The sequence below is a fragment of the Streptopelia decaocto genome (assembly GCF_964273445.1).
Source record: "Streptopelia decaocto genome assembly, chromosome: 7".
NCBI lineage: Eukaryota > Metazoa > Chordata > Aves > Columbiformes > Columbidae > Streptopelia > Streptopelia decaocto.
Window position 1 is genome coordinate 40,235,731 of NC_138661.1, and position 27,826 is coordinate 40,263,556.

General features: G+C 40.8%; 1 protein-coding gene across 1 annotated transcript in view; it reads right to left on the minus strand.

The window, feature by feature from the left end:
• Positions 1–903: 903 nt before the first annotated feature.
• The window catches only part of LOC309442085 (cytosolic phospholipase A2 beta-like), a gene marked incomplete at its 5' end in the record, with an annotated part of 30,627 nt that continues 3,704 nt past the window's right edge, over positions 904–27,826 (minus strand). The window contains 20 exons of the mRNA XM_082057553.1: positions 904–2,345; positions 5,708–5,894; positions 6,777–6,943; positions 9,975–10,160; positions 10,785–10,889; positions 12,068–12,205; positions 13,192–13,309; positions 13,930–14,152; positions 14,421–14,557; positions 15,537–15,672; positions 16,544–16,581; positions 17,601–17,711; positions 17,834–17,961; positions 18,276–18,339; positions 19,568–19,610; positions 21,371–21,429; positions 22,625–22,756; positions 23,440–23,576; positions 24,214–24,390; positions 25,417–25,489. Of these exons, the coding sequence (XP_081913679.1) occupies positions 2,098–2,345; positions 5,708–5,894; positions 6,777–6,943; positions 9,975–10,160; positions 10,785–10,889; positions 12,068–12,205; positions 13,192–13,309; positions 13,930–14,152; positions 14,421–14,557; positions 15,537–15,672; positions 16,544–16,581; positions 17,601–17,711; positions 17,834–17,961; positions 18,276–18,339; positions 19,568–19,610; positions 21,371–21,429; positions 22,625–22,756; positions 23,440–23,576; positions 24,214–24,390; positions 25,417–25,489 (2,607 nt within the window). The 3' untranslated portion in view covers positions 904–2,097. The remainder of the gene's footprint in view (positions 2,346–5,707; positions 5,895–6,776; positions 6,944–9,974; positions 10,161–10,784; positions 10,890–12,067; positions 12,206–13,191; positions 13,310–13,929; positions 14,153–14,420; positions 14,558–15,536; positions 15,673–16,543; positions 16,582–17,600; positions 17,712–17,833; positions 17,962–18,275; positions 18,340–19,567; positions 19,611–21,370; positions 21,430–22,624; positions 22,757–23,439; positions 23,577–24,213; positions 24,391–25,416; positions 25,490–27,826) is intronic.

Genomic DNA, 27,826 nt, shown 5'->3' on the forward strand with positions numbered 1-27,826 from the left:
CTCGCTGCCCCGCACATGCTGCCAAACCTCATGAGGGTTACAGATCAAACACTGACTAGCTGAAGGGCCAAGCACCAGAGCCTGGGTGAATCAAGGTGCACCAGGCCATGGGACATGGGAGCACACAGCATCTTCCAAGTCATCCTAGAAGGGTTTATTTGCAGGATCAGCAAGAGGAGCCTGACAACACTGCACACCCTGTGCATGTGCGTGCACAGAGCCGCGTGTGCTCTATGTGCACAGACCCGCACCACGGCCGTGCCAGGACGTGCTCCTCTCCTGTGCGAGGGCAACAGATCCTGCTGGTTGGACTCTTCTGAGGCAGCCTCCTGCTGCCACCTCACCTTTCAGCTCACAATGGCTCTTTATTTTTTCCTGCAGCCAGTATCCAATTAGTTCTTGTTTTCTCATGGTCTGAATTCAGCTGTACAGTTGCTTTCCAGCTGTTCAGGTTCCTTGGGTTTTGCATGGTATTCCCTAGTTCAGTAAACAAGCCTTCTACAAGGACTGTTGCTGAGGCTTATCCATTCCCTTTGCTTGCAGCACAAGCAGCATTTAGTAGATACAGGGTTCAGGCAATGAACCTTTTGTAAAAAAAACCCTTGAGCTTGAATACTGTCCGTGTACACCAAAAAGGCAGACTCCTGTTTCTCTTTCTTTGTCTAATTTTGATTTCAAGTAAAATTAATTCTAGATATCAAGTAAATTTCCAACAGAGACAAAATGTATAAGATTTTCCTTGGAGGTCTCAATGAATATGCTATGTTTGGATTAAATAAGCCAGAAGCAGGTCCAAATCCTTCAGCACTAGGACATCTGGAAACTTCCCTGACTTCTGTGGAGCTCTGTTTTGTATTGCCCAGCATCCTTACCTACCATCTTTTTATATTGATATAGCAGAGGACTATAAAGATGTTCCAAGCTCCTAGTTCAAGGCAAAGTCTCTCACTGCACTCCAAAGCAAATGAAAACCAGGCATCATTTTTCCAAATTTGCTCCTCAGCAAGGAGGTGTGATAAAGAATTTGCTTTTTTTATTTGCGCTCTATTATAGTATAGCACCTATTAAAAATACCTTGCCTATGATGTTATGGATAGAAGACTGTGAAGGGCAAAAACCTTCTGGGTGTGAAAATACAATGGTTATACACTCAGTGAGTTATGTTATCCTACATTCAGTTTACATGTGTAAGGAGCACCAGTTTATGTCTCAGTCATTATCATTAAATTAAACATATTTGAGTCTATGGTAATTGTTCCTCCTGAGTTTCTGGTATGAAAAGCTTGTTTCGGGCTCTTGACATTTTAGTGCATAAAGGCACTACACTTATGTATCAATATAATCACTCATGCCTTATGCAGAATTTTTTCCTCCAGACAACGCTTTAAAGAACCAAACTCAGTCTCTGCAGCCGATGTCCTCTCTCCTTGAAATGTAACTGCCCCTCTCGTGGCAGCCCAGAGCAGTGTTTCTGTGCCAAACTCTTGCAGAGGAATGGAAAAAATGAACAATTTCTAAATCAGCAAGGGGAATTGGCCAGACAGAATGCGATTGTCTACATTGCAGTCTGGCTGTTGTTCACAGATATATATTACTCTTTGGCCTCACTTCAAAGTGGAGCCCACCAATTCAGTGCAAATTCTAGTTGCTCAGTCTACCTGAAAATCTGGACATGACTGAATGCAAACGGCCAGGACTTGGTTTGTAACAAAGCATTGAAAAGACACCAACAATGGGCTCAGGTTTAAGGGGACAGGCACATACGAAGAACTATCACCATCACCATCACCATATTCTACAGCATCAGGGAGGTCCTGGAAGGTCTCTGCTAACCAGGACCCTAATTTCTTAAAAAGTAAGACCACGGTGTGAGGGTCTTATGGTCTGAAAACTTGGGGGGAGGAGATTAAATAAACCCTTTTGAAAGCTGGGAGCTTGAACAAGGCAAGATGAGAAATGTACAGGTTTCCTCAGTTTTCTGTAAATAACAAACACTTTGATGTGTTGTAATGTGACTGTGATGTGTTGTAATGTGACTGTGATGTGTTGTAATGTGACTGTCGCAGCCTTCAGTGGGGAACAGTGCAAAAACCCAGCTCAGCGGTATCCAGCTCCAGAGTAGCTGGGGAGATTCGCAGTCCTGCCACTTCTCCTCCTCCGTTCCACAGCACTCCGGATTGCCTGGAGGAGCAGGTCTTTGTTATTGAGGATGTTGTATTTGCTCAGATTCACGAGTTTGTCAAAATTTTCAGAGGAGTAGATTAGCCTCGTGAGGTAATAGGGCGAGCAGTTGTTCTCCAGATTTACTTTGCCTTCTTCCATCTCTGAGACAGAGCGTTTTACTCCTGCAGAGAAAGACAAAAGCCACCACAGTGAGCTGAATCTGGAGCACAAAATACATGGTGGTGGAGGGGATGGATCTATTTGACAGAACTCACTGCTAAAAACAGCCTCCAGGAAAGACTGCACCCTCCCCACCCCCAGCGTGAAAGAGCCATCCCTGCTCAGCCTTTCCAGCCGCTCCTCCTTCCTCTCCTGCTAAAGCTCAGACCTGGAAATCTCTCAGCAGAGCTGGCAGGAATCACAACCTTACCCCCCTCCTGCCCCTGCAGACAGTCATACCTGGCCCCTGGGGCCTCATCCTTTCTTAAACCCTGTAAGTCTAACTCTCAGATGTGCCACACACTTGGAACACCTTCCAAAATCCATGATCAGAACTCAATTAGCCATGACAAGAGCGTATCTGCCAGCTGGAGCGAGTGGACAACCTGGTGCGCACAAGGAGGCCGTGTGACGCTAACCAGGCAGGATTGCCTGTTGCACAGCGTGGAGGTGCAGAGAGCACAGAGCACCCCACATCAGCCTCTCATCCTTCAGCTCCACTTATCAGCCTTGGATTAACCCAACCTCTTGGTTTTACCAACATCCATTCTTCCTGTTCGGTCAATCTTTTTGTCGAAAAGTAGGACAGCCTAATTCCCTCCACCAGGGACTTCTGCAGTCTCATATTCATTCTTCTACAAATGTTCACAGTTACACTTTTTTTTCTTTTTTCTGTCTTTTTTGCCCATCTTCTTGCAGTCTGAACCAAATATGTCCAAACCACAGATGTATTGTGAAATGACTGTCAGCGGGGCTACAGACTGCTGAGATATTCTCTGTGATGTCTACCAGAACTACATGAAAATGACACATGAATTTTGCTTGAGAGATAGCAGGATTTAGTCTAATGTAGTGGTTTCTGGGCAGTGTGATGAGTTCAAGGGGCTGGGCACAGGCTATCACTAGAAGTGGCTGTATTAAAAACATCCAAGTTTTGCTTCATTGAGCCTCCCAATATTCAGAGTGCCAAGTTATCTGTGCTATCCACATCCAGATACAGCTGCATCTGTCTCAGGTACACAAAAGCACAGTCTATAGTTGTATTGTAAAGGGGCACTTCCCAAACTGATTCTCTCTTTTCTGGAAGATAAATAGTTAAAAGCAGGAAAAAATAAATAGCCACATTCCACAAGGTGTCTCTCAGTCATCTAGAAATGAAAAGCTCCACTGTTAAACTTGAAATCTGTGCAAGCCTCTTGCCAAGCACCCTCCTCTCCCAGCCACCCACATCAGTTGCTGGCTGTCAGCTTGATTGATGAATGATCAGCTGCTCGGAAATGTGCAGGTGAGCGTCATAGCTCACCAATTTGGGCCTGGAGCACTGAGAAACTGCAGCAGCTGCTTTGCTGTGCATAATCTCATCCATCTTTCATTCAGAGAGACTTGTAAAGCACCCACCTGTTTTACCTGCTCAGTGGCTCAATGGCTTTCTCTCACTGTGCATTGCTGTTTGGGCCATCCCTAGTCTCCAGGTAACAAACCTAGCTGCCTCTCCTTGGTACCTCCTCTCCTCATCTCTAGAGTTTCTAAATGTGATTTTGTTGGTGTATCTCTTACACCACATATTCTCTGAGTACGGTGAACACCATAGTGGAAAAGGAGGTTACTTAACCTGTTTTGCTGTTGTTCATAATCCTCCCCAAATGTTTCCTCAGAGACATCCATTTTGCTGTGGCCTCAGAACCACAATATAATTTTGGGCAAAGCTGGAAGAACACTTTGTCTGCTGCACTGAGCAGCAGCAAGGGAGAGCAGAAGTTCCCCACGGCCTGACAACTCAAAAGGTTGTGTGTGAGATACTTCAGGGTTCATTTTTGTAAGAGCTCCAGCACAGAGGAAGAGCTGAGGTTAAGAACTGAGACAGCAGAGGAACCAACAAGACACTGCCCATCTGATTTTTTGCAGCATATCCCACAAGCTGTTGGGAAGACCTAGCCTATACTGTTCTAACTCAGCCTTTGCTGCTTCATGCCTGCATTCAAAGACAGCACCTGAGGGCAAACCCCATTGCCCAGTGCCTGCTGGGGCTCCACACAGAGCAAACCCAGCTCCATATGTCCCCATAGCAAAGCCATGTCTGCTGTTTAATTCCCTGGAGAAAGGGTGGAAGGATATGAGCTATGTCACCTGGGAAAATGTGGGTCTTGCTGTCTGTTAATCATGTGCACAGGGCTGCCCAGCTTGTGTGCAAAGCTCTTTAGCAAATGCAGGACAGGGCCCTTCCCTGTGAGTAATACAGGCTTTCCCTTGTGTACGCCACAGATTAACAGCTTTTCTGGCAGCTCTTTCTGATTCACTGTCTTTTATTAAAGGAAGTAACCTTCTTCTCCCAGAGTGCTTCTACCAATACCATATAATGGCCAGGCCAAGGTAGGACCATCAGTAACTTTTATGCTCCTTACACTTATGCTAACTAAACATTGCATCCCCTCCACCTCCTGCTTTTTATTTTTCTGAGCAGGTTCACAACAGGATTACTTGACCCAGCTGTTAGCAGCCATGTGCCTGTTCCTTCTGGACTGACTGCTGGGCCACAAACATCTTTCTTATTTTTGCTGGAGAGACTTGCTAATTCTCTCTACCTAGATGGTGGTTGGCCCAAGGGCATGAGAGTATGGGAGAAGCAACCAGTGTCCAGCCTACTTGCTTACTGCTCAGTCTTACATTAACAGGGTGAAGGTGAGGGAAGAAGCAACTGGCAGATATTCTTGGTCTCTTCTAGACTAGGGAGGAATTCTGGTGCTATCTTTTCCCCACCATTGCAAGTGCTGCCTTCTCCAGCGTGCCTTGCAGTGTGAGTTGTGGTGTAAAGCCTTGTTCTGCTCTGTGGCCTACTCAACCTCACTGAGTTTGCTATGGTTCGCTAACCTGTCTCTTGAGCAGTCTGTAGAGGCTAATCAGCACAGACATGGTCCTGCCTCAGCTACCCCTGTCACATCATGGCTTCCTGGATGAGAGATACAGTTTCACTTTGTATGTGTGGAACATAATCCCAGTTTTGGTAAAAAGGTTAACATGACTTGGTTAACAGGAAAAGAGTTAACACCACCTTCTTCTCTGCCATGGTGGAAACTCATGTGCTTTGAGCTGAATGTGGTAACTTAAATTGGTCTGACAGACGGCTGGGCATCCTCATTCATAGCCCAATGGAAGAGGCAAATATAAGTGTATGACCATGCTGGGTAGGAGACAGGATGGTCCCACACACGCAAAAACCGTGCCCTCAGTTAATATTGTTGCTACAAAGGACAAATAAGATCTGTGCTGTGGAAAAACAAGTGGCTTGAACTCAACTAAAAAGTATAGTTGCATCAACTGAACTTACCAGGCTCCTTGAATTCCTTAAAGGTGTCATTCACCAGGGGGAAATGGATTATTATGGGTGCTCTGGGGTCCTCTGCATCTGAAAACACGTAACATTCTTTTGGGTTCTTCTCTTCTTCTTTACTTATCTCCACTTTGGGGAACGGGATTTTTTGTATCTTGCAGTATTTGTATGTCATCTCTAGTTGCTGTGGACACAGAATGTCATTGCCTTAAATCCAACACTAAGAAAAGACTCAGATTTAGTGAGGTATCATAGAAATATTGTGGCAACTTAATTCAGTCCCTAAAATCACTCTGCAATGAACATGCAGTCCGAAGTATCCACAGAATAACCCTACTTTCTGCCACCACTCACTGCAAGTCAGAAGATGCTTCTTATCTCCCTATAATGTTTTTTACAGTGAGAGAGAATACCGAAAAGCCACACTTAGAATTTGTCCTGAGTACAGAGCAGGAGTGATCAAGTTCATGTCTCCAGCAAACAATTGTTAACTGCAACCCCTTAGGATCCTAAGAAGTGTATGCTGCAATGCACTACAGAGGAAAGACCCTAACAGTTTCTGTAGTTCTGGTCTTGAGGGAATTGTCTTTCCTCCTCCAAGATACAGTGACTAGCTTGCTCTTGATTGAGACCTGGACAGCTGCCTACCTGGAAGTTTTACTGACACAACCATCTCCATAGTCTGTCCAGTTGGTCAGTGCCCATCTCTCCTCATCACAAAACACAAATAAAAGGAAGGGGGAATTTTCCTGACCACCCAGAAGCACCTGCAGGAGCCTTGAAATATGTGATTAAAATTATATAAGCATGGTACCTACAAGACAACCTACAGTGACCAGGCCTCATTCAGTCCACTCTTTCAGAACACCAACAAACTCCATTACTTACCTCACAAGCTAACCTTCATAGTATGAGGATCACTTCCATGCCTTTACCAATTAGTAATTTTTGGAGCAACTGGTCATTGTGAAATTTGAGCATCAGATAAGAATTTGGCTATTAAACCTCACAGTTTCACAAGAGGAATTTTACCAAGTCTGTAAGGAGTAAAGCATGTTTATCTCACCTTGAACACATTCCCCAAACCATAATCAAGTGAAATAATGACATCTACATTCCTCTCTGGCTTGAAAAGTGCCGCACCACTGCTGTTGATGAAATAGCCAACATCTATCAAGCAAAGATATTTCTGCAACGGTGTCAGATTGTTAGGGAAAGAGTCCAGCACAGTGTCTGAAAAACATTTTAAATATAGTTAGTGGTGCACCGGTAGGAAAGAAGTCAGTAATTATGTCTGTACTACATGCTAAGGGCAGCCCCTTGGTTGCCCTCAAGACCAGGCTCACCTCCCTCCATAGTGCGAGCCCACAAACGTGGCCCCAGGAGCACGCCCTCCAAACTGCACATGTGGGCACATCTGGCCTGTTACCACATGCCCCAGGCACACCACAAAGGCAGGCTGTGAGGCAACCAGGCAGAGGACACGTGAGACGCAGACTCCACTGGCCTCACAGCTGCTCTGGGGAATGACTTTTCACAGAATGCAGACTTTAGCTGATTTTTTTTTCCCCTAAGAACTGGGAAAAATGCAAACAACAAAAACAATTTCACAGTGTAGCAACAAATCTAATAAATGCACTCAATGCACATCAATGCACATAAATGCACTCAGCACATCAATGCACTTCTGCATTGCTCTTCTTTGCTTTTGCATTTTCAGCATAAGACTCCTCTCCTAGGATGAAAAATCTGACTTCAACCCGCTTTCTGTGATCTCTTACATAAATTATCTTAGCCATGCTGCAAAAGGAATACCATGTCATACACACAGTACCTTAAAGTATTGCTTGAATTAATTATACCTTACATGAATGCCAAAAGGAGCCAAAAGTGGGTTATACTAACTGAGAAGTTGAGATTTAAAGCCAGTTTCTCATGGCTAGGCTCATTTCTCTGCCAGCAACCCCACCAGCCTGCCCTGTAGACAGCAAGTCCACCACTGCTCCCCTGGTACCAGTTCTAGTCTGACGGAATAAGAAACAGTTTACCATTGTTTTAAATATCAAAATAGTGGTTTAAGAGAGTTCCTCAAGTTCACAAATGAGGTATCAAAGCCCAGAGCAGACCCCTTGAGCCTTAAATCATTTGTGCTTATGTATTTTAAGAAACTGTTTATCACAGAAATATTGCAGGTAAAGTCCAGCATTTCTTTTTTTTTTTTTTTCTGCCTCCTTGGCCTCATCCTGTAGTGTTGATTTAAACTGTGCAGAATAACTCCAGCTTGTTCCATAGCCTGGAATGTTTGACAGCAGCTTGAAGTAATAACTCATATTTGTTCCATTCCCTCACTGTCAAGTCTTTACAAAATTATTTGCTTATTTTAGTATTCATGGCTGCTGGGAATTCATAGATCCTGCTGTAATGAGAGACATTTGCCTGCAGTCCCTCACAGAGAAACAGAGTGCACTTTTTAGTTTTATTTGGCTTGGTTAAGATTTTTAGTTGAAATTCCATTACCCCCATTTTCTTATCATGGAGATGGAGCTGTGCAGCATTTATTCATGGCTGGATATGTGAACTAGCAATAGGTATTTCCCTGGAAGAGTTTCTTCTTCCATCCCACACCCAAAAAGGGACTTTAGGAAGTCTTCTCTCGGGAGTTCCTTTAAAAGGATGAACCCCACTGTAAATGCATTACAATAATTACAGGCTATGAGTTCTCAAACTTTTCACCATGAAAACTAGGCTTTTAACATGGCTTTTAAAGCCTTGTTTTAATGTTTCAGATAACCTGAGCTGCAGGGAAGCCTTGAAAACACAGCTGTATCCGGAGACTTCACCTACCACGACAGTATCTTTTCTGCTCACAGAGCTGGCAGCTAACTCTTGTTCCTGGAGATGGATCCATACCTGTTTTTAGCTTGGTCTTATGCAGGTATCCAAAAGAAGATGCAAAATCTGCTAATTTTTCCCACTCCACACTTCCAGTTTCCCTTTTCCCACCCCAGACTTCATGCTTTCCAGTTCTTTTACTTTATTTGTAGAATATCTACTCTGAGGTAGTCTTTAATGTCCCTATTCTCTCCTCCTCCAAGTCATTCTTGAAATCCACTTCCACCCATTTGCCTTTACAAAATTGCTAATCAGCAAATGTAAGGAAAATTCTTTTTTTTAACATTACTGACTGACAATGTTTCCTTCATCCACCTTCTTAAGATACTTGCTTGCTCCTTCTCTCACCCACCCTTCTTATGCTACTTGTTTTCTCCTCTCGTTTTCTTAGAGCAAACTCTTCTAGGACACAAACGTTTTGCTTACTGAACATTTTAAAATCAGGTAGCACACTGTGGGCTCTGCCTTATTCCACAAAAAAAGCTCCACCATCTCTTGCCATTGTCAGCAAACAATGTAGCAATGGCAGCTGAGGACAAAAAGTGTTGTAATTTGTACAAACAGGGGAGAGAAAACACAAGCTGCCAAAGAGAAGGACTCAGAGGCAGAGAACACGTGTTTTCTTGCTGAAGTCAGATTAACCTTAATAATGTGGGGTCCTCCCACACTGCTACCTGCTCATGATGATGGTAAATGAGGATACTGGGATTACAGGAAGGTTTGTGACGCACAAAACCTCATCTCCATCACCTTGCTATCATTTTACAGATTGTTTCATAGATTTTACATTAAACTATTACGACCGTTTACTTTGCTGTTCATCTTATACATAAAGTCTACACATTCTGTTTGTTTAATAGGTACAGTCAAAACCTATGTGGCTTTAACTTTCTGGTTTGGGATCTTTGTATTTCTGTTTCTGAAGGATTAAAGAGAGGTTTCTGGATGGATAAATCATTAGGCAGGAATACCACACAACCACATGCTTGCAGCCAGTTCTTTCCTTCACCTGATCCACATAATAACCTGCTATTTTATGTTTCCGGTGTTACCTTTGTTTCTTAACCTCAAAAGATTCTACCCTTTCTGAATCTTTTGACTACTGTACCTATGCGGAGTGACAAGCTTCCTGTAGAAGAGCATGCTTTGACACAAATTACAGCTCTCTTCAGGAGGTGAAAGAGTGGCCCATGGACTAGATCATTTTGACCTGTTACCTTCAAGAAACAGACACCATGAATACAGTTCCATCTTGGCAGATTTCCAAACCCTGAGAAAACATCTCTAAATGTGAGATTTCCAAAGTCTAAAAATAAAAAAAAAAATCTGAGATGTTACCTGCACACTGCAGCTAACTCTTTGTTGCAGTTACCTTTCCATTCAATAAATTTTTTCTGATGGATATAATCCTTATGAAATTCTAAGCCTCTCAGGAAGTTATGAGACTTTCCCAGTAGTGGACGCTTGGTCATAATGTCTTGAAACATTTCAAACAACTTCCCTGACAAACAAGATGGAGGCTCGATGCAAGTGATGTCGTCCTCGGGTGAAGATTTTTCTGCAATAGAGAAGGAACTGTGAGAAAAACCATCTGCAATCTGTTCTGCTGGGCACCTTTACTGGGTAGTTGCCCTTGCTGTCTTCTTGTGGGTGGGTCCTTCCCTTCTCTGTTTCTTGCAGTCTGCTTGAAAACATATGCACATGGCCAATCCTACTTAAATAGGGAAATATTTGCTTTTCTTTAAAGCAACCACAGCTTTTTTTTCTTTTTTTAAACTCTTTCAAATGACACACTGGCTTTGTACTTTGCCTAAGAGTAAAAGCCACCCTCCTCATTTGCAGTCATGGGAGGAGTCACTTAACAGACCACGAGCAAATTTTAAATTAAAAATATTTGTAATAAATAAAATAAAATAAAATAAAATAAAATAAAATAAAATTAAATTAAATTAAATTAAATTAAATTAAATTAAATTAAATTAAAACATCAGATAACAATCATTCTGATACAGGTGAAAATCATGCTGGAAGATCCACAGTGTGGCAACACAACATGTAGCAATTTAGGGAAAACTTATGAGAGATTATTCACAAATAGTAGCAATAATGTATCTTTCGTAATCCTCTCCTAGATAGGAAGCACTGTATGGTCAAAACCAAATACTGATTTGGAAACTCTTACCTATATCTACCATATCTTTGGACCATCGTTCCCAGAATTCATTTGAATTTGAGGACCAGTACAAGCCATCCAGCAAATTCCTAGTAAAGATGTTTGTCCAAAGACCTGCAAGTCAAACCACATGGGACTATCACATGCCAATCCCTATTACAAGCATCCATGCTACATATTATTGGCCCATGTGAACCGACCCTGTCATGACACAGCTGAAGCAGTAGGTCTCACAGAGTTCAGACATAACAGTGTCAGCACTTTAGCGCTCTTTCTCAAGAAATAACTACATACAGACCATTCACTGTATAGTGCAGTGTAATAAAATAAGATGTATCAAGTCATCCAAACAATGTTTTAGAGGGTTTACTGTGCACTTGTGAAAGAAAGCAGGCTTTGAAAGCATGGTGAAGCAATATAAGCATAAGGCCCTTCTTTAAAGTGATTTATTCTTTAAATTGATATAAAACCCATTTTTTCCTTTTAGGCATGTTTTGTTTCTGCAGAGTTCAACTGATCTAGGGCCGAAGTAGAATTGGCTCCATATGTGAGTCTGCTTTTGGAAAATAAAGAACTATCCTTTGTCATTAAGCCCCATGCCAGGTACTCACATGAGGAACAAATTCAATCTCTAGCAGACTTCATAGCGAGACAAATACGATTTTTTTGTCTCCACTGGGAACTTGGTTTTGGTATCAAAAGCTAAAATTCTGACAAAGATTTAAAATCTGCCTGGGGCAGATAGATTCTCCTGACTAGCTGCTTTTCCCCTTTTCTTCACCTTTAGAGGAAGAACAGCCAGTCAAAACAATTGTCAGAGATTAAAAGAGCTTTCTTCATCCTTATGGGCAGGGAAGATTAGTGACACCATTCTCAACCCACCTCACCTTTGTGGGTTGTTCTAGATGAGTTATATTTAATTTTCAGCTCCTTCCAATACTACCCTAGCAGTGTTTTGTCTACAAGTATAGCTGATTAAGTTGAAGATTTGATGACTCTTCAGGGAAGAATGGCTTATTATTTCCTCAACTTGCCTCCTTCACCTGCTTGTTCGGTTCAGAAAGCGGGAAGGGGAACCGCTCTGCATCTTTCTCCAATCTGCCCAGGTTAAAAGGGAGGACAGGAGGAAAGAAGCTTTACAAAGACCAGAAGTGTACCAAAGGTTTAGAAAGCCCATTGAATCAAGACCTAGAGCAGACCAGCTGGCAAAGAGTGTTTTACACAGACCTGTGGCTATCTAGTACCATGCTTTCTAGCATGTTGTGATTAACTATATTGGACTGCTAGGTCACCTTCCAGATAGCAGATCCGAGATTCTGGAAGCTTCTTCACTCGCCTTCCCATGAAGAACTCACTGTCAAAATATTCCGAACGAATGGAGGCTCCATATTTTGGTATGGCCACCTCGTAAGGAGAGAACTCCGCCCACTCTACAAAAGAATTGAAACATAGCATGCTTACTGTAATAAAAATAAGAAGACAAAACCTTCCCTTGTGGATAAAGCTATCTACAGGCTCCATGGACCTTGCTTGTCTCAGCAGCTCTGTACTACCAGTAGCTTTGTATTGCAAACTACACTCCTCAGTTCCACACAAACTGAGAGATGACTTGCATATAAAAGGAAGTAGCCTTTCTGGGATCCACTTGCATCTCTAAATCAAGGGTATCAAATGTACAACATGCAAGTGTGATGCAGCCTGCAAGGAATGACAGGCATGAAATGTCTACTAACCCAAACATGTCAGTCTACATGATATAACAAAGCAGCCTGAAGACACATCAGCTCCAAACTGGAAAGCATCACAGTGTGGGTATGGCCATGCGGTTTCCTGACTCAGGCTGTCCTGGACAGTATTGCAGTAGAACAGTAAAACTAACCAAATGTAAGTACTAACTGTTTTTTCTTTCCAGTATCTGTTAATTTTAATACTTTTTTGCTGAATGTAGCCTGTGTCCATTTAAAGACTGCCATATCACACCCATCATAGCAATCATATTCCACTCCATTTTCATACCCTCATCAGTATTCAAGTATTCAAGGCAGTGACAATTACATTTCATGGCACCTCTACAAACTAAGGAAGCATCAAAGCCATTTTATAGGTGTGGAACTGAGGCAGAAAAAGATCACATGATTTGCCCACACACACAGTGTCTGTGGCAAAACTAGAACTTCAGCCCAGATCTTCAGAAATGACCTGTTCATGCCTGAGGATGTTATCCAGCAGCTCTGCTCTTTCTAATAAACACCCAGCAGTTCACAAAAAACACAAACATTTTATTAAAAGATAAATACAGAGTCAGGGCAAGCAACAGATGTATTCCCCTTCTATTCTCCACACACACACACACACCCTTCCTCCAAATTCTCTTTAGATCCTACTTAGAGTTAGAAGAAACTCTAGGAATACTTACCTCTAAATTTGAAAGTACCGAACTTCTCCTCTTTCACATTGAGGACTGCATAGAAAGGCAATGGGTTTTGTCCATGCTCCAATGCCTTGCGCTGATCTGTGAGTTTGTACTTTCTTGGCTAACCAAAGAGATTTTAAAAAAAAAAAAAAAAAAAAAAAAAATCACAGTAAACCTCTGGAAGAGCATAGGGCAAAACCACTGACACAATCTATCTGAGTACAGATAGGTAACATATGTTTTACAACCCAGAGGAAACTGTGAGTCACATTTTTATGAGACATCTCCTTTCATGTTCCTGCACTTTCCTTCCTGGTTTTCTTTTTGATACCTAGTAACTTCTTCATTAATATCTAATAGCCTTGACTGCCTGTATCCCAAAGATCTTTACTAAGGCTGAGACTAATGTTGACATGAGGACAGATTACTCTAGCTCTGAAGTGTCCAACTGGAAACTAGCTTTAAAAGACCTGACTTTTCAGGGGGGATTGCTCAGTTCTTTCTGAAAGTTTGCCTACTGAAGTTGCTAGCTGTTGGGCACCCTAGTACAGAGGCACCTTCGACCATTAGCTACCTTGGAAAAACCTAGCTACACGATCCTTTGTCATTGTTTACAAACCACACTGGGATGCCTCAGTCACTTTGGATTTGTTCCACACGTTACCTCATGCCCTCAAAGAGTAAAGCTCCGAAGAAAATGAGTGGATGTTTCCCAAATGTGTGGCAGGACCACGTACATACCCGTTCATGTAAGAACATTTCCTGGATAAGTGACCACAGGGTTGTAAAAGATGACACATGTCCTGCTTTTTTCCTTTCAATGACTTCTTTGTGATAATACTTCAGATGCTCTATAGACATAAGGTTGAGCTTGCTTTTTGTCACTTGTTCTTTTACTGCCTGAAGTGGCCCCTCCAGAGATTTTTGTGACCAGTCGGCATGTTCATACAGGTCTGCTAGGGTCCTAAAGAACAGAAATGTGAGAAAATCATCCATTTATTTGGATGGTTTTGGAAAATTACTATATTTACGCAACTACTTTAATCACAGAAGAGCCTAATCACAGCAAGCCTAAACTGAAGTTATGACTGAAAGCCAACCTATTACTATAGGTTTACCAGGGAATTACATTCACTTATTTACAATGTAAGACTTCGAAAGACATGCATCTCACTGTGTGGAAATGTCATATTACAGACATTCCAAATACCAGTCTCATTTTCTATACGCACCATGTTGAGCCAGAAGCCCCAGTGACATAGGTAACACAGTCCAACAAATGCAGCTTCTGCAGAGCTAAGAGGTGGCCAAACATAGCTGACATTGCTCTGAGGCCTCCGCCTGTTGCCATAACAGCTATTACTGGGACCTGTTAAAAACATAAGTATTATCTTCAAAAAATTACTCACTTGCCTACTTGGAAAAGTCTAATTACAGCTCTTACAAATTCCTCAGCAGACTTCATTGAAGGACAATGAATTTAAATCAACATTCAGTCAGTCTTTACCAGTACCTTCTTCCAACAAACCTCCAGATACTCAGCAGGTTCCCTTAACCCCAAATCTTGGATAAGTTTGAATATGCAGTGGTCTTAACCTTTTTTCCTCCCCTTGTTATTTATGATTGGAATTTCAATGATTGATAACAGAAAATGATACGATTTTATTATAAATAACAAAAATTGCAACAAATGCGACTAAAAATGGATTCAAGGAGGTCCTGAGCAGAGTTCAGAAAAAATATATTAAGTAAAGAAAATGATTCTTTGGACAGCATCCATTCAACAAACATAATTCCAGCAGGAAAATAAATATACACATAAAAATTCACCATGGATCTTGGCAACAAAAGATACTTCAGCTGGAGTTTGTTATAAAATGTTCTTTCGCTACCCTAAAGAATTTTGACTTTTTGTGAAAAGTGTTCTGAAAATATCAAAAAAAGAGTAAACCTAAAGAAGGGACATCACAATGATTTCATAAATAGCTATGTGAGGTGAATTCCAAATAATCCTGTTTTCCTACTTGAACTGGGTTGCCTGGCTAGGCTGTGTCTAGCACAATGCCTCAAATCTTGCTGACCAGCTACATCACACTGTTGGAAACTCTGGCTTTGAAGAGTGATATATTATGTCCTTAGGAATTTGACCCATTGGAAAGAATGGAGGCGTGAATAGCTGAGCTGAAACTTTATACGAGTAGGAGGTATGCCATGCTGAGAACTTCTGCTGCCATTCAGATCAATGGGTTTGTCATCAACATGTCGAAACTACCAGAAATTTTGTGGGGAGTTGCGTCAATCCTAATTCAATAGACGCAGAGCCCATGCTTGGATTCCAGCTCACAGACCTCATGTCCATGCAGATCTCCTTCCAGATGAAGAACCCTCTTCAGGGCACTGGCAACCACCCTCTTTCTTTTCTGCAAGAACTCTTGCTCTTCTCGACACAGATCATACCCAAACCGCACATCTAGGTTTTCTGTGCTGAAACATAAATAAATCCATATGGAGCTATTTTCAGCAACTGCAGCCTACCAAATATCATAAAAAATTACGATTCACTGTTCAGATTTAGAGACAGAAACGCAGCTTCCAGTTTCAAATAAATCAAGTGCTTTGCTTCTATGTGGTTTCTTTATTTTCTGATGTTTCAGTGTGTGTTCTACTGTTAGCTAAGGACAGCAAATATGAAAAAAGAAAGGCTTCTTTCTGTCTTTCAGTAGCTTTGTAAGCTGAATCCTTTCTATTTCTGCTTCATATAATTTCTGAGCAAACGGTAACTTGAACCTAACATGATCTTTCATCCATAGATTTATACAGAAACAGCGCAAAGAAAAAAAAGTATTCAAATAATTCTGGTTTATTTGTTGTCTGTCTCATTATTTTACAGTGTAACATTTCTTCTTCCCTACCTTGTACTTCTTTCTATTGATATCACAAGAGCCACAAATCTATTTTCTTAAGAATACCTGTCTCTTTTGAGTATTGTATGGACTCTGGATGCTTTGCTTATTTCAAATTCCCTTTTTTTCTCTGCCTTCTTCCCACTTCTGTGTCCCTTGAAGAATCCTCCAATAAGTCTTTGGTTCTTTGACGCAAAGGATGCTCGGTGACTAAGTTCCTCACCGTTTAAAATTCTCCTTTTTTTTTTTTTTTTTGCATCTTGGCATGACTCTTTTGCCCCAAGGACATTTAACTTTGATCTGCTGTGGTGACTCCTTAATGGTGACTTAACTGTTCTTATATTTTGCCTCTAGTCTTGCACATTCCTTGCATCTAAGTAAAGGATAATCTGTTCTAGAATTCATAGTTCAAAGAGCAATAAAATCTTTAGAGAAAAAAACAGTCCTCTTACCAATCATTTAGTTGGAGGTACAATTGCAGTGGCACATTCTGTAAACAAAGCAATGAGAACAAGAACGTGAATGACTGGGAAAAAGAGAAGATTTTCAGTGCCTTGTACCATTACCACCCTGCATATATTTTTTTGCAAAACTGTAGCGGGAAAGAAAAGGAAAGCAACTAAACACCAAACATACTCTACAGAGAAGCAAAAGAGGCAGGAGGAGTCGAAGCAGCTAGATGAATGGGCTGTGAAACAGGATTTCCTCCTCACTATAAATATACCTCCATGAACCATCCTGACCCAGCAGCAGTACCACATTGCCACCCCCCTATCCTAGAGGATGAAGAACAGCAGCCAGACAGAGACAGCGACAGGAAAAGGAAATACAAGTCACTATATCCTTCCAAAAAGCTACTGGAGATAAGAGAGCCCCAACAGAGGGGTGGGAATCTCTAATGGTAAAACAGACTTTCATTCTCCCCTAGGCTGCTGAGAAATTCTTCCCCTCCTATTTTTACTTCTCATTTGCTGAAAGGTCTGGTAAAGGATGTCTGGCTGTTGTTAACAGATTCATCTGGCCACACAGCAGCACTACTACTGCTTCTAAACCAACTTAGAGTTCTCTCTCTCCATCAGTTACCATCACGACTGTACACATAAAAGAATGTGACAGAATTGTTTTCTGAGGGCAAGATTCAACTCATCTAACTTTAACCATTTAAATTCAGGTATATGGACTGAGCTAGCTGCCTGGGCTTGATAAAGAGCTGTGGGGCATCCCAAAGCCTTGCCAGAGGTATTGAATATTCTCCTTCAACTATGTAAGGACAGCAGAAGTTGGTCTTAAATGAATCTAAACTGGCAAGGATTAGATCCAATAATTGATTTTATTGACAGAAAATACATATTTCTCTGAGAAAACTAACCTTTTTCACAGAAAACTGGTATTTGCACAAAACACTCAGAGTTACTGATTTTTTTTTTTTTTTTTGATGTTGTGGTGTTAAATACTTAAGGTTACTTTATTCTTCTTTCCAAAAGATGACATAAATTGTGAAGCACTTACATGTCTTACAGGGAGGGTTACTCTCACTTTATGTCCAACAGGGAGAAATTTCAGTGGTACTGTTAAGGTGTCACTTAAATTGCTATTGTCATCTTCCTTATCAGAAACTTTCTACAGAGAACAAAAAACATGGGTTTTATTTACAGAATAGAAACAATCTAGTCCTTTACTGTTTTGGTGACACTGGACATAAGTAAGTAGTATGAACAGTGGTATCATATAGTGCTTATTACCTGCAGCCTGACTTTTAGAACCGGCTCCCAAGCCTTCACACAATGGAAGTAGAAAGTATCTGTGTCCTCTGTAGTTTTCTGTGTTCCCTCATGAGATGCAGACACCGTAAGCACGAGATTTTTGCCCTCTAGTGAAAACAGATTTGTTTAGAGAATAATATTGCTGTTCAGGCAAAACCGGTGCGCCTGCCATCACCCCACAGCCTGGAGTGCTCCGAGTCAGCTCTCTCTCACACTTCCCTCCACAAAGTTTACTGTGCCCAGCTTGATAGAATCAAGGAAAAGACAGAGAGATCAGCATTACAACTGGAGGCAGTTTAGGGACTTTCATTGCATTATGTTTTAGTGTCTTTAGAACACTGTTAGTCATCTCTGTATGGGTCTGAATGACTATGATAGGGTTGATTTGGTCTTGTCCTGCTTCACAAAGAAATTGGTATACCTGTCAAGTATCTCCTGCTTTCATTAATGTCCACTTGAACTTCCAAGCAGCAAACCTCACGGGACTATAAAAGACAAGAATGGAAAAGGGTGAAGATGGCAAATGCCACATCTGCAGCAAATAATGAAAAATCATACAGACAACCACTACCGATATTATAGAGCCAACTAGACTGGCTTCAATGCTGGAAACTATTCAGCTGAACAAAAGTAAATTTAAAGCTCATTATCCCAGAACAGCAGCCCAGTTATGATGCTTCAGAACTAGCTTGTCCATGCAGTGGTGCATTGCCAGAGGATGTCATACCCATTCAAGTTATCCCCAATTCAGGAAGCTCTGTACAACACACTGTTGCCCAAACAGCTACACATGTATCTGATAATTTTTTAGGAAGGGTGGGGAAGGACACCTGATGACGAGTTTCTGTGTATTGTGGCAGTGATTAGTCTACAAGGCATCTTCTTGACGGTCCTGATGCAGGGAGATCATGGATTTATTCCACCCTACCCTCCACCTGAGTCATGCTAGTTCACCTGTAATAACTCATGCCAGGACAGTTTTCCAAGCCATTTCAGGAGCAACACGTGTCAATCATTACAGCTCTTATGCCTCACAGAGAAAATAAGGGGGAAAGACCAGCATATGCGTTACTTTGCCTCAGGGGTATTGAAGGCGAGCATCTGGGAATCATGCGCAGGCTTGGAGTGGTTGGCATGAAGTACTTTGTACTCCTTCACTGCCAGGCCAGCTCAAGGAGATTGGTAAATACCACATGCTGACTAATACAAAAAGAGAGCTCTATGTTTCAATGACTAAAATAACTCTTTATTAAAAAACTCATTTCCCAAAAAGCTGTTACATTAGATAAACTTCCAGTCAGAATCACACTGAATACTTACTGTTGTATTCTATGGACTCATCCCTTTTATAACCTTTGTCTTTCCTGCCAAGTGCCATACTGTATTAAATGAAACACGAGCAGTTTTCACTTTGAACACCAACAAATATGGGGTTCTGCAACATTAACAAACCACAACTGGGCAAAAGATCAACACCTGTAATATCTAAGGACTTCAAGAAAACACAACTTCTATGTTTGCATGGAGAGCACAACAATTAAGCCATAACAAATGGGAATCATCCCATATCTTGCACTTTATAGTGCACACCATGCTCTTATCTATCCTAGTAGCTTCTATTCTCTCTATAAAAAGTCAGATGTCTGGGGGGAAGAGGAGAGAATCAAAATGAAGGAAAAGTCACTGCAAGCTAAATTCATATGTGAACCTTACCACTAGGACATCATTGGTAATGAGACGCTCTGGAGGGCCAGGACTGAAAAGACAGAATCAAAAAACAAACAAACAAAAGCTGTGTGAGTATCTGGTATTTGAAAAGAATAGTAGTTTTATGACCTTTCCTACTTAAAACTGAGTATAGTTTTGTTAGTATCATAATTTGCTTTCTAAAAGGCATGATCCATGATCACCTGCTAAGCACATGAACCAAAATGTAGTAGCCAAACAAGAAAAAAAGCTGGAGAGCTCACAAAAATACCAGTGTTTAAAACTATATGCTAAGATACAGCAGACAAAGACATATTGGTCTATATGGAATAATGTCCTGCTATTAACAAATGACCACATGACTTGGGGAAAGCAAAGACGACTATTAATGTATTCTGCAAATACTTATTATGAAAGACATTTCTGGCTGTTCTAGATTATAATTTACAACTGATTATAAATGAATGGCAAATAAGAATTAGCTCCCACTGTGCTGCATGTGTGACTGGAAAACACAGAGGTAAATAATAGAAAGTCTTTCTCCCAGACATTTTACCTTGTAAGACCTAGGTCTGTCACAGAATTAATGTAATTATTTAATACCATGAGTAAGCTACAGAGTATACTAACAGCATCTCTCATTAAGGCCAATCCTCTAACATCACTATGTTACACATATTCATAAGTGCTTTCATGTATCTGAAAGGACCATTAAAAGTATGTAGTATGTAATCTCTGACTTTCTGCAAAGTCCACGGAATTTTACCAAGCACCACTTCCAGCCTTAAAACTTCTATTTCAACTATAGAATGTACTTAAATGTAACAAACGAGGTTTGACTTCCAAGGATGGAGTATCCCCCACATGCCTTATAACTTGAATGGTGAAATATGTTCCTCTTATTTCTAGTCTGAATCTACTTGGTCCAGTTTCCAAACACTGCATCTCATTCTGTCCATTCTATGTATCTGGCTGTGACTGCATCCGTATTTGCAGGAGATGCTCATAACTTCTCTTAAGGTATCTCTCACAGATGAATTAAATAGATTTTCTTAAGGGAGAAATTAATCAAAAACATCAGTGATTTCCTTCTGCAGCTTTTTCATGTTTAAGAATAAGCCGTTGTATTTTCAGTTCCTTCTTCTAATCATAGAGTCAGTCAGTTTTGACTGAACTATATTCCTTTTTTTTGGTAATGCTAAGCTCAAATATGCCAGAACATGTAGCCTAGTGGTGTTTTTTTTCAACCAAACTTGTGATAGCATTTAAAAGAGAGATCAAGTTTATATTTTGGAACTTTTTGTCCTCCACACAATGCTTATTACCACTTTGAGAAGGATGGTCTTAATTTTATTTTTTGCTGACTGTATGGTTTTTCAGTTTAACTAAGCTATCACCTAATTGATGACTTTTCTAATACTGTCTGCATAACTCTATGCATATATCATTATAACAATACAAGTTTTCTGGTCTTTTAGAAACACCATAGTGTTCTAGGCATTGTTCTAATTAATATTAACAACTTGAAGAGTACTTCCATTAAGTTCTATGTGCATCTTGTGTACAAGTTATCACATTGTGCCAATGCTATTACATTTCCACAATCAGGACATACATATCAAACAGAAGGTCAGATTTGTATGAAATACACCAAAAGGCAGAATTAGCTGCAGAAGTTAAGGTTAAAAAACGTTTGAATCTGTAATTTCAGCTTACTTCTGAGAGGAGGAGCTAGAATAAGTTCCTCTTTCTCTGAAATATTATTACCCCCAGCAGATCTATACCTTTCAGCTTTGGAATTTTACTCACATTCTTTCCATCCAGAATTCCACTTCCAAACTTTCCCATTTCCTAGTGCACCTCTCTTTCTAAAAAGAAAAGGGTAAAATGAATATGGATTATGCATATGGATTATGAATATGGATTATGCAAGAATTTGGCAGTACAGACACACCTAAAAAGCACTTTCGCTAATGTTACCATAAAAGCTGTGTGTTACCCCTTTCCAAAGCTGAGATTGCAATGGAAACCACAGGCTTGCAAAAGGCGCATAAGATTCAAATTGTCCCATTGTGGGATATGTAGAATCATACGTATTTCCAAAGATACAATCAGAGAGGGAAAGCTTGACTGAAACAGAAATGTAAAGGCTTTCTGCAAAGATGGTGTGCACAGAGGAAAGGTATTGAAGCTCAGCAACAAGTGTGACTAACACCAGTGTCATTTCCATGTACAAACCATTTAAATCACATTCACACTGAATCTAGCAGAGATGAAGCAGGCAAGAGTGTTCTGGACTGAGGTGGTTATTGGATCACTGTATTTCCCAGTGACTCACTCAGTGGCTGAGAAGTGCGTGGCACCAGCCTGCAGAGTCACAAGGAAGATCCATCTTAACAGCTTTCAGCGTTTGGGAAGCAGCTGTTCTTTTGGGTATAGACTGTCTCCTTCCTGCAATGGGCAGGTAGCAACACCAACCAGCCCAGGAGTTGTCACAGACCTACCCCAGCTTTGTTCTCTGAACAACTCTCTTTCATGGGCTCCTTAACAGAATACCAAAGATGTTAGCAGAATAGGTGTCCCTTTACTGTGGGCTGGAGAAATCTGAATCACCCAGAAGGAAATCCAGCACAAACACCAACGGGAGATGGCTGAAAAAAATCATTTAATTAAAGTGGTGAGTGTATTGTCTTCAGGGTTTTAATAAAATTTGCCATTTAAGAGGAAATGTCATCCAAGTGTGGCAAAAGTGGAATCAAGACAAAAGGTAAGGAAGTTACTTATTTGAAGTATAAAAGATAAAAATTACTATTTATAGATGCTCCCTGCTAACATATTTTGCCCCTACAGAGATGGTGGACATCAGAGAGAAGCTGCTTCATTTTCTGAACTTGTGAAAAGAGATTAAAGTCACATAAAACCAACACAATGACACCTTTTTTGATGAGATATTGATAATGACATATAAGGATATCTGTTTATGCAGACCCAACTCACTTAGCATGAAAGCCAATGTGAACAATGAGTTTTTGCTGATCTGTCCCTGTTATTTTCAGTCCTTACCTCTGATTTCAAAGCAAACGTCTCACGGAGTGTCTCCCCAGGTCTGATTCTAGCAACATTAAAAAGAACTGTGAACTGCATGTCATCTTTGGTGAGTGGATCTTCATCACATACTGCCAATTCTAAAATGTTCTGGTAGTAGTAGAAAATAAATAAGAACTCTTATTGAGCTGCTATTACATGGAAACAAAAAAAATGTTATAGACTTTTGCAGCTACTTGACTGGCACAGTGGTAAGAATAAAGAAATATGCGCTTTCCTTCAGGAGTTTGCTAATGTGGAACACCATCATTAAACCCAGCCTTGGGAAACTTATCATGAAATAGAAGACAACTGTCTATAACAGAGAGCTCCCACAGAAAAGATGTCAGTGCTCTGCACCACACTGATAACCCGCCCAAAGAACATACTCAGTTTCTTCATCCCCAAAGTTCTCTTAACTACACAGCTTAGGATGGGATTAAATTTGCTGTTTACACCTCAGCAACTCCTCTACCCTTCCCTTACAACCAGAAGGGGGAAAGATCATCTAAATTAACCATCAAAATTAGCCCAAATGAAGCATACTACAGCAGTACTTATTTGTCTCAGGTGACAACAAAGGGAATCTGAACTAGCTTAGATGTCAGCATTTATATCACCGATGTCTATAACTAGCTGAGGGGAGCACTACTGCATATGTCTACTGTTTTGGGTGAATCAGTCAGTTGCAAATTCTGTTACACAAGCATTTGCTTAAGTTATTTAGCACACCTGATCAACAGAGTGTCAATTAAGGATCCCCAGCTATTCAAATTTTCTATTTTTCTTACTACCTCAACTTCTCTCTGGATCCTAAAGTAGAAAGTCTCGTTCCAGACAGGGTTGTCAGTATTCTTGATGGTTTTGGTCTGAAGCTTTCCATTTGAAGCAGGTGGCAGCCACAAGCGGACATAGCAGTCTGATGCAGTCACTGCAGCAGAGAAAAATTAAAAACCTGATGCCAACATTATAGATGAAAAGTAGGGCAAGGCCATGATTCTGTGGACTAATAAATATTAGTATTTTTTTAAAAAATAAGTAAAGAGACCACCAGTTGGAAGCAACCAAGGAAAACCATCTAATTCCTGGGTAACCACAAAGTGCAAATGTACACATGCACACACAAAGTACACTAAGAGCCATTTTTCCCATGTGAAGAGAAAGGCATATAAAAGACCCCACTGACCATTCATCAGGCATCTTCCCTACAATTCCAGTCTACAATGTTAAAAAAGTTCAACTGAAACTAGAGCTAGTTCCAAAAAAGGCTGTTAGGATGATTACAGGAAAGGAGAACGCATATTACAGAGAAGATCAGAGGAGACTGGCTTGCTCGGTCCAGCAACACAAACATGCGGAGGGGGTATGACGGCTGTCTAGAAGGGTTAGGTACTAGGGAAGAAGATCTGTTGCAGCTAAAGGCCAGTGTGGTCCCAAGAACATGAGGGCATGAGCAAGTTGGAGATCTTCATCTCACTTCCAGCCTACATCTACTCCTTATGGTTAGTGCAGTCAGTGCCTCGAGCAGCCGTCCTTTGGGAAGAACCAGGGTGGGAAAGCACATTTACTTTGTGAAGCTTGACATCGGTGCGAAAGGAAATCTCCAGGGTGATGTCTTTCAGAGCTGGAGTCTGGACTTGACTGAAGATTTCCACTGCAGCCCGAGATGCCTAAATACTTCATACTGGTATCAAGCAGTGAATAACATTGCCCCACAAAGTTTTCGCAGGAAATTGGAAGTGTCCCTTCAATAGAGTAGATAGAAGAGATCATTGAACCTCAGAAATTCAGGCCTTGTCACACTACCACCTTTCTAGTGTCCACCTCTTGACGTTGCTACATGGCATTTGCCACAGGAGTACAGGAAGATGTTCGGTGAGCAGACAACAGGGGACTGGATCCCTCTGGTCTCCCTCAAATCAAGGCCTGGCCAAGGTTGTGCTTGGCCCTGCATGGCAGGACATGAATGGTCTCAGCTGTAACTCTCTGCAATGTGATGCTTTTTTTGGCTGAACATGTCATTTTTCATTAGAGGAATACACAGGCCAGATGTTCCAAGAGTGTGAGAAAAGGCAGTTCAAGTTCTCTGCCCTGACTGAGGAACCCACAGGAGACCCATGCAAAAATGGCAGCTGAAAGGCTGGTCCATAGTATACCTTGAGAAGGAGCTATAGGAGGCTGTGAGGGTGAGATAATGAGTTAAAGAAAGCTGAATACAAAAGTATATAAAAAAGTCTGTTTTGCCTGCCTGTTCAGCATGTGCTTAAGGCTGAATCTGCAGAGGCCTTTCTGAACCAGAAACTATCAATATAATTTAACATGATTGGTCATCTGAGAACAGCAAATACCCCAAATGATACTATATTTTAGAAGTCTTGAAATTCTCTCATTTACCTTTGATTATTGTATATAATTGATATATTTCAATAGAAGGTCCCTAAATACGTGGCCTGTGTGGCAAAATTCCAGTCCCTGGTATGATTATATATTGTGAGCATCCAAACCAAACAACTCCAAGCAGATTTACAGATTGCAGTGTCTTCATAAGGTCTATCTTCCGTGTTGGCCCAGGAAATTAATACGGGAGTTCTGGTTTTTATCAGTTCCCTGAAATAATCGATCTAATGATACCTCAGCCATTTGATCTAATTATAGCCCTGGCATTAGTATTTCTATTGCTGTGCTCTAGGCACATTGCTTGTATACCTTTGGAACCGAACATTGCTCACTGTGTAAACTCTGGAGGTGATTAAAAACACAATCAAACTCACACAGGTCTCTTGACTTGATGTTCTTAGCTTGTATGATTCTCACAGAAAGCATGTGGATGGGGCAAATCATCATCTGCAGAGAAAAAAAATGCAATTAGTTTTATCAACTCAGAATACAAAAACAGCATGTATTTTTAACAGTACAGGGGACAGTCTGTCCTTCTGTTTGAAGTGAGGGGACCACCCTGCAGTGGTTGTACTGCCAATCTGCCGAGGGTCCTGTGCTACAGGTAGGACAAAACTGAGCCTTCGGAAGGCGACACTAGGAACTTGCAGATTTCCTGCCGGGGTCCTGGCACAGCACTGACAGTAGGCCAGGACATGGGAATCACCGAAGTTCTCTAAAAACTTCTGACTTTGTATCCCGACTAGGACTAAATTTCCATGGCATTTGTAGGTTGGCCAAGCTCACCAAAAGGCATCTAGACGAATGCAGCACTGACTTTGTGTGAATGGACCAAAGGCCATCACAGACCCTTCAGCTGAAGAAAAAGGTGTCCTGCTTTGGAGTTGTAATATCACAGAATCCCACGTCATTAGGTATCTTGAAAATTCCTAATGGGAATAGAACCACTTCCCTTCCAGACTTGAGATTTATTTCCATCATAGACAAGCTATCATTGTAACACTTATTTCAAGTTACTTGTTCCTAACTCTACCAAAGAATCAAGCTTCCCAACCTAAGCTTGTCAGAAAACATTTGCCATTTTCAAAAGATGTTCTGATAAGCCCGAATGAACACACATATACAGATACGTGACAACGTTAATACTAAAAGCAGGAAAATATTTTCTTCTTTTTCCAAACTGGAACATTTACATTTCCTTTTAACTTGCTGTTGAGTGTTTTATCTATTTTTGGGTTTTGCATATTAGCACAGCTTGTCAGCAATAATAACCAATAATAACATACAGTCCTGTTACCACTAATAAATTAAAACAGGGCCACACCATGCTGGAAATGTTTCATTAGTTTGAATGGCAGCTTAAACCACATGCTGACTGAAACATCATATCTATTTGCCTAAATGAGAGTATCCCATAACACTGTAATGAAATAATCTGAAAATTTTATTTTGAAAGTTAGCACCACGATTAATTTTCCTGACACTGAAATTATTAACTTTGGAGATAAACAGAGCTGCGGGAGGATGAACTTCTCTATAGAAGAAGTCACTCACTACAGTTAATCTGAAATTCTTTTAAAATGGGGTGGAGACATGGTATTAGAGATGAGAAGAACCTTCATTCAGTTTCATTCAGTTTTGTTTAGAGGTAAATTATGTTACATCAAATGGATACCATTTGAACTGTGAATTAGCATGTTCAAATAAAGGTGGGGTTTTTTTAATTTTATGATGTCACTTTTAAAGTTACATCCTTTTAAAATTCAGATTAATATTCAAGAATCACCCTGAGCAGAGAAACCCTGTTGTTAAACCTACAAAATCACAGATTACTCTGTTTCTTGGCCTCTTAATAGTTGATTGAAACACTTTTTTTGTATACAAATGCAAGATACATTTGTTCTGGTGTGACAAGAACCATTTCTAATCTGTTTTCCTCCAATTTGAAACAGACATATTTAAAACATTCTAAGTTTAATGCATTATGGACTTTATGAGTTCCAGTTGAGACACTTCCATATTATTCCGCTTGCCCACTGAAAGAATTTGACTTTAATTTCTCTGTGCAAATAGTTATTTAACCTAGAAGTACCAACTGGAGCACTCAGTCAGCATTCCTAGTGGGTTTCATTAACATGAAATATTGGATTATGTAGCCAATTACAGACCTGACTGTTTTTAATTACTATGTTAATTCTGTGTTATTTTGTAATCAACTTCCCCCTTGCTCAACAGAAGCCCAAACCATTCTCAGAGTCTGCCTTCACTGGAGAAGTGGATGTTGGTATGTAATTTGCTTTGAACCTTTTGTGATGAAAATTTCCTAATTGCTGATAAAAATGGTGTGTCTGCAGTTCATCATCAGAGTCCTCTCAGTTGTGATAGGTGTCATATTTTCATCATCTCCCACTAGAGCCAGAGAGCCTCACTCCTCCTCCCTTCCCTTTCAGCAGCAATCAGTTCCCTTCAACACGTCAACATCTGCCAGCCGATGGAAACATCATCACAGATTCCTTACTGATGGAAACACCAACACAGTCCCTTACTTCCAATTTGGTGCGCCTTAGTCCTTGCCCTGTTACAGGGTAAAGATAAACTGGTTCAGATGGGTAAATGTGGCCATAAATAAACCTGATGGACTGTGCAAATCCCTGGGGAAGCCAGAAGCTATCCCACTCTCTACAGTTACTCAAGCCTGTGATAACCATTCAGAATTGGGCTATTTTTTTTTTTTTTCATTAGAGAAAGGCAGAGATAATTTTCTTCTAAAGTGGTCCAAGGCAG